This window comes from Carassius gibelio, chromosome B15 (assembly GCF_023724105.1).
Source record: "Carassius gibelio isolate Cgi1373 ecotype wild population from Czech Republic chromosome B15, carGib1.2-hapl.c, whole genome shotgun sequence".
Lineage (NCBI taxonomy): Eukaryota > Metazoa > Chordata > Actinopteri > Cypriniformes > Cyprinidae > Carassius > Carassius gibelio.
Window position 1 is genome coordinate 11997351 of NC_068410.1, and position 9436 is coordinate 12006786.

The 9436-nt window shown below is 36.2% G+C and overlaps 1 protein-coding gene across 2 annotated transcripts in view; it reads left to right on the forward strand.

Moving 5' to 3' along the window:
• dph1 (diphthamide biosynthesis 1) overlaps nt 1–8585 on the forward strand; it is a 91658-nt gene extending 83073 nt beyond the window's left edge. Inside the window, exons 11-12 of one of the 2 annotated variants that reach the window (XM_052576346.1) lie at nt 6198–6332; nt 7908–8585. In XM_052576346.1, coding sequence (XP_052432306.1) covers nt 6198–6332; nt 7908–7988 — 216 coding nt within the window. In that variant the 3' untranslated portion in view covers nt 7989–8585. The remainder of the gene's footprint in view (nt 1–6197; nt 6333–7907) is intronic. The other variant, XM_052576348.1, reaches the window with a different exon arrangement.
• Nucleotides 8586–9436: the final 851 nt, after the last annotated feature.

The window sequence follows — 9436 nt, forward strand, 5'->3', positions numbered from 1 at the left end:
CACCTGTGTGTGTTAGTGCTCACAAACAAACATCTACGCACACACATCAATGCTAGTGAAGGAGCAGGGTTTGTTTACCCACCGTCTCTACTCCTCAGAGACAGACAGGATGAGTCTGCCAGCTCAGGGTGGAACAGTAGCTCCTCCCAATGGCCGACTAACTGCAGTACCTCTCCAAACGTATCTTTCTCTCTCTCTCTTATCACCAGAAGCAAATGCGCATCTCGATTCATGTCATGCCAAAACAGGACTTAGCCAGAATCACACACCAAGCGTTTTTCTTGGGATATGTGTCTCTGTTAAATCCCTATTCCCCATTCCCAGATGCAAAAGAGAAACATCTGGTGGATTTTTATCTGCAGATAGACCTCATTAGGATGCCTGTTACTCTTCTTGCTTAGTCTATCAGGAATATTTATTATTGGTCGACTAGTATTGGGTTTTCTGTGGCTGATACAAAAATCAATACTGATATCTGGAGATGAGCTTGTCCTATAGCTGATATAATCCTTGTCTATATATATATATATATATATATATATATATATATATATATATATATATATATATATATATATATATATATTTTATACAAGTATATATATATATAGACAAGTATATATATACTTATCACATTATTTTTATGTAATGTAATACATAAAACTTTGTTTGCTTTATATTTATAAAAATTTGCCTTACATTTAAAAAATAATAATTATAATTTAGAAAATCACTGTTTTATTTTATTTTATTTGCTTTTATTTAATGTGTGCATTGTATCTGTCACAAATGAAAGTATATTGCATTACAAATAATAGAAAATAAAAAGTAGTACTGTATTCTTTAAACATTATTTGTCAGCGAATTTTCAGCTTACAGCGATGGCAGTGTTGCAGACTTTTACTGTATGTTTAAACAATATCCACAACATCTTAAACTTAGAATCACCCATCCATAATAAAAGTTCAAACCGTTTCCACTTCATTTCAAACTTGGATTCACTCATCCATAATAACTTGCCATGTGTTATTTTTATATTCTTTAGCCGATCTACCATTTTCTGCTTATTTGCCAGATGTCAGATGTGGCTTTTTCTTTGAAACTCTGCCTAAAGGCCAGAAGCTGGTGTTTAGTGTGCACTGTTCAATGAAGCTGCCAGCTGAGACTCTACTTGAGGCTCTGATGTGCTTGTCCTCATGTTGTTGTGCACATGGGCTGTTCTCTTCTCTCGCTGTCCTTATTTGATCCAGTTTGCTGGCTTTTTTCAAGACAGCCGTGCATGAAATAGTCTTCATCTCTTATAAGAACAAAATACTGATAGGTTTTCAGAAATATGTTTGTTTCTTGAGTACCAATTAGCACATTAGAAGGATTTTTTTGGTAGACTGGAATGATGGCTTATATATTAAAATATAAATATATATAACATATGCTTATGTTATATGATAAACTTATACATACAGGTCCATCTCAAATTAGAATGTTGTGGAAAAGTTCATTTCAGTAATTCAACTCAAATTGTGAAACTCATGTATTAAATTCAGTGCGCACATACTGAAGTAATTTAAGTCCTTGGTTCTTTTAATTGTGATGATTTTGGCTCACATTAAACAAAAACCCACTAATTCACTATCTCAACAAATTAGAATATGGTGACATGCCAATCAGCTAATCAACTCAAAACACCTGCAAAGGTTTCCTGAGCCTTCAAAATGTTCTCTCAGTTTGGTTCACTAGCATACACAATCATGTGTAAGACTGCTGATCTGATAGTTGTCCAGAGGACAATTATTGACACCCTTCACAAGGAAGGGTAAGCATCAAACATTCATTGGCAAAGAAGCTGGATGTTCACAGAGTGCTGTATCCAAGCATGTTAACTGAAAGTTGAGTGGAAGAAAAAAGTGTGGAAGAAAAAGATGCACAACCAACCAAGAGAACAGCAGCCTTATGAGGATTGTCAAGCAAAATCAATTCAGGAATTTGAGTGAAGTTCACAAGGAATGGACTGAGGTTGGGGTCAAGGCATACAGACGTGTCAAAAAATGTGGCTACAGTTGTCGTATTTCTCTTGTTAAGCCACTCCTGAACCACAGACAATGCCAGAGGGGTCTTACCTGGGCTAAGGAGAAGAAAAACTGGTCCTCTTTTCAGATGAGAGCAAGTTTTGTATTTCATTTGGAAACAAAGGTCCTAGAGTTTGGAGGAAGTGTGAAGAAGCTCATAGCCCAACTTGCTTTGAGTCCAGTGTTAAGTTTCCAAGAGTCTGTGATGATTTGGAGTGCAATGTCATCTGCTGGTGTTGGTCCAATTGTTTTTTTTTTTTGAAAACCAAAGTCATTGCACCCGTTTACCAGGAAATTTTGGAGCACTTCATGCTTCCTTCTGCTGACGAGCTTTTTGAAAATGCTGTGATTTCATTTTCCAGCAGGATTTGGCACCTGCTCACACTGCCAAAAGCACCAAAAGTTGTTTAAATGTGGTGTTGGTGTGTTTGACTGGCCAGCAAACTCACCTGAACCCCATAAAAAATATATGCAGATGAGCTGAAGGCCACTGTCAAAGAAAGCTGGTCTTCCATACCACCTCAGCAGTGCCACAAACTGATCACCTCCATGCCATGCTGAATTGAGGCAATAATTAAAGCAAAAGGGAGGCCCTACAGAGTATTACTTACATGTACAGTAAATAAACATACTTTCCAGTAGGCCAACAGTTCACACATTTTTTTTTTAATTGGTCTCATGAAGTATTCTAATTTGTTAAGATAGTGAATTGGTAGGTTTTTGTTAAATGTGAGCCAAAATCATCACAATTAAAAGAACCAGAATCAGTGAAATACTTTTCAGTAAATACTTTTATTTTAGCAAGGGCACATTAAAATTATGAAAAGAGTAAGGTAAAGGCCTTGATAATGGTTAAAAAAAAATAAGTTAAAAAAAGTTGTGCTGGATAGAACAACTTTTTTCAACATTGATAATAAAAAAAAGTTTCTTGAGCAATGAATCAGCATATTAAAATTATTTCTGAAGGATCATGTGACACTGAAGAAAATCGTAAAATATTTCACAATAATACTCAAATAAATGCAATGAAACAAATGCAGCATTTGTGAGCTTAAAAGACTTGAAAAACGTTTTAAAAAGTCTTACCGACCACAAACTTGTATTTGTATAATATAACCTTAAACCTAACCTACTGTAAACTAAATTAATGAATTTTCAGATGTGAGGATTACTAGGATTTGATTAGGACAGAAAGTTAATTTCAATATGACTATTATTATTTGTATACAGACATCATTATGTCCACAGTCCTAAGATATAATCAGATATTTTATGCAGTGCTTATTTAAAATTCACCATGTGCACTATCCATTGACAATGCTGTTAACTTGCATTATTTTAAAACTGTCAAGAGGGCTATCTTCTGTTTATCAGCCAAGCATGCATGGATATCTGCCGACGCCTCACAAAATGACTAAATATCAGCCTATTAATCATCCTGCACGATATATCGGTCTATAGCAACAATGTACCCACTGTGCTAGGAGAAGCTCATTTATGTTGAGTTTTTATGGCATCGTATCTCTTAGTGAATAATGATAATGCTCAGTAGAGCCATATTGAAGCACTGTATAATCATATGTGGCTCTCATATTCTACACGCCACCGTAATCCATTCTCATTGCTGCTTGGCCCACGCTGGAGCTCAGCGCATTCAGTGTCGTAGAAGCGTAGAGCAAATATGGCATTATGAGAATACATTAAAATGCAGCAATAACATGCTGATGTTTTGTGAAAGCTCAGTCCATAATAAAAGGGGTAACGGTGTTCCTGCCCAGCCGGTTTGCTTAAACATGGAGTTCATAGTAAAAGTATTTTCAGAAGCTGCCACCTTAATGCATTTCTGCTTGTGTTTGCTTTTTCTGTGAAGTCAAGAAATGAGAGGATGTAAGGGAGTGTGAAAGGGAAGTATGAAGAAAGAGAAAAAGGGCAGTCATTTTCAGTGTGTCTCATGATATATTTATAGTCAATATGACACACTTGCCTCTCATGTCAGTGCAGGGATTAGCAGGTGGCTTATGCACAGCTCTGATGAAAAGCCAGTGAAAGAGAGATGCATGTGCCAGGGTTAATAAGAACACGATGGATGGAAGGAGAGTGGAACGTAAGACTGGTGTTGGCAGCACATCCAAAGCAGATAAAAAGCTCATCCAAGATCTTATCTCATAATAAAATAAAATAAAATAAAAAAAATCATAATTTTCAACATAGCTGATTGACTACAGTACATTCACACAGAAATGTATGAATTTAATATTATTAAGATGATTTAACATCAGTGTTAATATATCGTACAGCACCATTCTTATTTTATTTTATTCTTTTTATTAATTTATTTTTTCATAAACATGTAAGTAGTTAAATAGTGCTTATTTATAAACATCGTGACTTTTTGGTGTTTACCTAATTCCTTTTCTTTTTTTCATTTCCTAGTTTGATTATTGATTTATTATTATTATTATTATTATTATTCACATAATAAATATAAAAAAAATTGAAGTAGTTTCTGTGTATACATTTCTTGAATTTTTTATCTTACATGATTCTTATGTAATAACATTTATTATGTTTATGATGTATGTAAATATATATAAATGTACAGTGTGTGTGTGTGTATATATATATATATATATATATATATATATATATATATATATTAGTGGTGGGCCATTGTCGGCGTTAATGTGCTGCGTGCTGCACCTTGTGCAATGTGAAATTAGTTTACAGCTTTCTCAAGCACTTTATGATGCATTTTGGAAACATGAGAGGAGTCCCTGGTCTAATGCACCACCTGTCTTGAGAAACCCGTTCTCAAAGACTTAACGTTACTTTTAGTCATTATTTTATTTGGGGAGCACACATATTCTGAATGCCTTCGGGGGAATTCAAATGAGCCATTTTAATCTAGATTCATTCCAAGATTACAGTGAGATTAATCTAGATTAAAAAGATTAATCTATGCCCACCATCTATGCCCATATATATGTACACACACACACAATTGTTTTTAATGTTTTATTTTTTTTATTAATAATTAGTTACATTTGTATTAATGTGAAACTATATATTTAAAAAATGTATATTCATATATATTTAGTTTTCTACTAAATGAATAGTGCAATAGTGCCTGTGTATAAATAGTTTAACTTTTTGGTCTCTGCATACTTCTTCTTCCACTTGTTCTTTTTGGTTTTAACTGTTATATTAAAATATTAATAATAAAATGCAAGTAAGTCTTTCCAGGCTTTTGATTTGTAGTTTGGTCACAGCCCTTACCAAAGAATATTTCAAAAAATATATTTTATAAAATTTCTATGTAGGGTTAATAAGAGTCTAAATAATTAAATACATAGCCTGCTATATTTCAGAAGCCTCGATTTTCACAGAAAAACATTCAGGGCGAGAACCTCTCCACTGTCGCTTTTTCCGTCAATAAAAGCAAGTGACTGCAGCATTAGGTTTTGAAGGGTATTTAAGAGAGATTTATGAAGAAGCGTTTGTTTGTGAGGTATTGTAGTATTGTCAGCAGAGAGAGACAGTCCTTCACCGGAGGCGGGGGTGTTTGTCATTTCTCCCGCGGTATTAAAGCTGTACGTTACAGCGCATCTCGCTTGTGCAGTGGGTATACGTGCCCACGGGCGGAGACGAACACGGGGCATTGATTATTCATATAAGCAGCTCAGTCTGACGGCTGAGATCCTGCCGGAATTTCTGTAATATAGCCACATGCACGAGGAACTCCTGCATTCCTCTCGAGGCCCGCTAATGTATTCGTCTGCATTTGTAGGTCACATGGAACAGCACGGCTCTCACCTCGACTAAGAGGCTCCGCTCTGTGCATTCCGCCAGTGGGGGAAGATCTTTGTGCATTGGTAATACATAGAGCCATCCGGGAGATGGTATGCGGTGTGAGAGTCAGGTGACTTGCCCTCTTAGATGAGAAGCGCCGTGTTTGACTAGAGCTCCCTTGATATCCGATTGCGCTCATAGCTGATGTGTGTATCGACCCGTCAGCTGTTGGCAGCCCTGCCATGTTGTTTTCTCAAGATTCTTGCTGTTCCTCTGGCTTGCAGCTACAGTGTTTGATGCTGCAGTCTGATGTCTTTAATTAAAAATCCCTCTCTCTTTCAGGCAGCAGTAGCGCTGCAGCAGGTGGGATGGCAGGAGGTGTATCCTATGGATTTCTATTCCAATCAGAGCCTGGGGGCCTGGACTCCTAATCACCCTGACAACCAACCAAAAAGGCCTTCTCGCAAACCTGTGCAGGTGTCTATATACCAAGTTTATCTTTGCAGAGATAATAATGTATCCATGATGTAATGCCGAAGTAATGTGCTGTTATTTGCACAGTGTTAACTATTTTTTAAAATAATATATGATAAATATACTATTAGATATGTTATAATGAAAATGATATCACAGTGCCACCTAGTGATGAAAGCTAACAGAGAATCTGGGCATCTGTTCTTGCACTAAAACACCCCTTCAGCTCGTGTACATGTGTACTTATGGGAGTGATGTTTGGTGTTATTAGTTTCTCAAGGCCTGAATGGCTCATCAGTGAGAAGCAGCAGCAAGTGTAAAATAATCCTGTCTTAAAATACTGAAGGGTCAGTGTTAATAACCAGCATTCTGCTGGCTTGTTAATATGCTTTATGTTGGAAAAGCTGATGTCAGTGTTGATATTTTCTATATTAGTCTGACACAGTTGTTAAAGGGATAGTTCACCTAAAAATTTAAATGATGTCATTAATTACGTTCCAAAGCCATAAGACCTCTGTTCATCTTCGGAACACAAATTCTGATATTTTTGATGAGAACCTAGAGCTTTCTGATCCTGCATATACAGTTACCCAGCTACCACGTTCAGGGACCAGAAAAGTAGTAAGGACATTGTTGAAATAGTGACACAGTAACATTAAATATTGGGGAATAATTTACTTTTATCAAAGTTGTTTTTGTAGTTTCTACATTTTTACGGCTTTTTTTTTTTAATTACAAATTCCATAGTTTGTTATTTCAAATATCATATTCTGTACGCATGGTATTGGGGTCCATGGTTTATTTTTCGTGACCACCATCTTACTAATACTAGTCAGGTCAATTCTGTGACCTATAGTAAATTTAATTCAGGCAAAATAATTGCACAGAATACCTTTAATAGCTTTTTTCTCTTTAAATGTTTAGGTCTAATAAATTTTAATTGAGGCAAAATGTTATTTCAATAAGAGCCTGATTAAAGATAATTATCAGTGCCTTATATAAATTAGGTGTTAACTATTTACAAATGTTAAAGTTCTTTAAGAAATAGTTCACCCCAAAAAAAATTATTGTTATCATTTACTCACCATCATGTCATTCCAAACCTGTATGCATTTCTTTTTCTTCTTTGGAACATAAAAGAAGATCATTTAAGGAATTCATTAAATTTTTGTCCATACAGTAGAAATTAAGGGTGTCCAAAGTGGTTTGGTAACATTCTATAAAATATTTTCTTTTGTGTTCCACATACAGGTTTGGGACGACGCAAGAGTAAAGAAATGTTGACAGAATTTAATAGCAGTAGATTTCCTGCATCGGTCTCAAAATATATATTTTTTTTTTACTATCAAGTGCCTTTTATATGTGACAAAATTGAATTATTAATATGTTGCATAAGAACAGGCCCACACCTGCCACAATTAGTGACAGATAAAATGTCCTTTATTTTCCTGATCTTTGAAAATGCAAAGTGCACCAATACAATAAAAAGAAACTGTGAGTTTTTAAATACGCATAAGGAGATGACCTTCTGTTTTGTAGTTTGCTTGGACTCCAGTTATCTCTCTTTGTCTTCGACAGAAGGCGGGTTCAGATGCCGGTCAGCAGGTGAAGAGCTGTGGCCGTGAACAGAGCGCCTCCTGTGGCTGCCAGCCGGAATAGCACAGCCCTATTAAAACAGCCAACCACAGCTCACCATGGACATCTGCAAGAGACAAGCAAGCCAATCAAATCTCACTATTGACATTACAGCCAACACACTTCATCAAATCAACCCTGGTTGACACGAGACAGTGAGAGAGAGAAAAAAACGCAAGTGAGAGAAAGTGTGTGAGAGAGAAAGACACAAAAATGTGAAGTCTGTATGTGTGTGTGTTTTGTGCGCTGACATGTCACTGGTGTGTGTTAGGCAGAGATAATCCATTGAAAAAGAAACGCTGACCCTGAATGCACAATGTTTCGTCTTGCGGCGAGTGGGTGGTTTTAGTTTAACATAATCATCTTGTCCCTCAGTTAGAAAGGAGCTGCCAGCCACTTTGCATAAGTGACCTTCATCCTTTCAAAATTACAGCGGGAAATGAGAGCGCGTTCAGAATTATTCTTCTGCAGAGGAAGATAATACTCGATCTGAATTCCAACTCTGACTTTTTTATTTCCTATTATGCCGGGATGAGAGGTTCTCCAACAGAAAGGAGCTCTTTGAATGTTTTGTACAGGATGTGTTTTAGTTACGCGCAAAATAAAATTAAATGTTTACAATTTGCTGTCAGACTTTGATTAACTGCTGCTGTGTGAATGCCAGTATATATTTTGTCTTTTGTAATCACTGAACAATGAAGTCCTGGATAAATCAGTGGGCAGCTGAAACACATGGAGACAATTTCCATGAAGCAGTTTAGGCAGAGTCTTGGACGAACTTTGGCTGTCAGTAGTGATTATTCACAGTGAAATCTTTTATAGTCTGAGACTAAACATGATCTGTGTCCAGGAAAATAGCCATGTTTTAGTGAAACTGGCACTGAAGATGCTGACTCTGTGTAAGACTGTCAGAACAGGCCTCTGTCAAACTAGTTTAACCCCTTTAGTTGTCTTCTCTTGTTAATCAATCTCCTTTATTATTTCTTAAAGGGGTCATATAATGCTTTTTTAAAGATCATTATTTTGTGTATTTGGTGTAACAGAATATGCTGGCATGCTTTAACGTTCAAAAAACACATTATTTTTCAAATACTGTACTTTATTGTAGGTCCTCTATGTTCCACCTCTCTCAAATGCATCATTTTCTACAAAGTCCCTCTTTCTGACAAGCGCAGTCTTCTCTGATTGGCCAACTGACACAGTGCATTGTGATTGGCCGAACACTGCAAGCACTCTTTGGAAATGTAACTCCCCTTTCCGTGATTGCGAGCTTCATCTTTCAAAAAAAAAATGTAAAGAAAGTTAATAATTTCCTTAGTTTTACCATCAGTTCGAGCCTGAAAGGGTGTGACAGACACAGTGATGAAGCTTGTATGTGTTTGCAGTAAACAAGCCACGCGCGCACTCATGTGACAAACTCTGCATTTGAACAGTCAATAGCAAATACTTAAACTAATAAAACATACTTACAG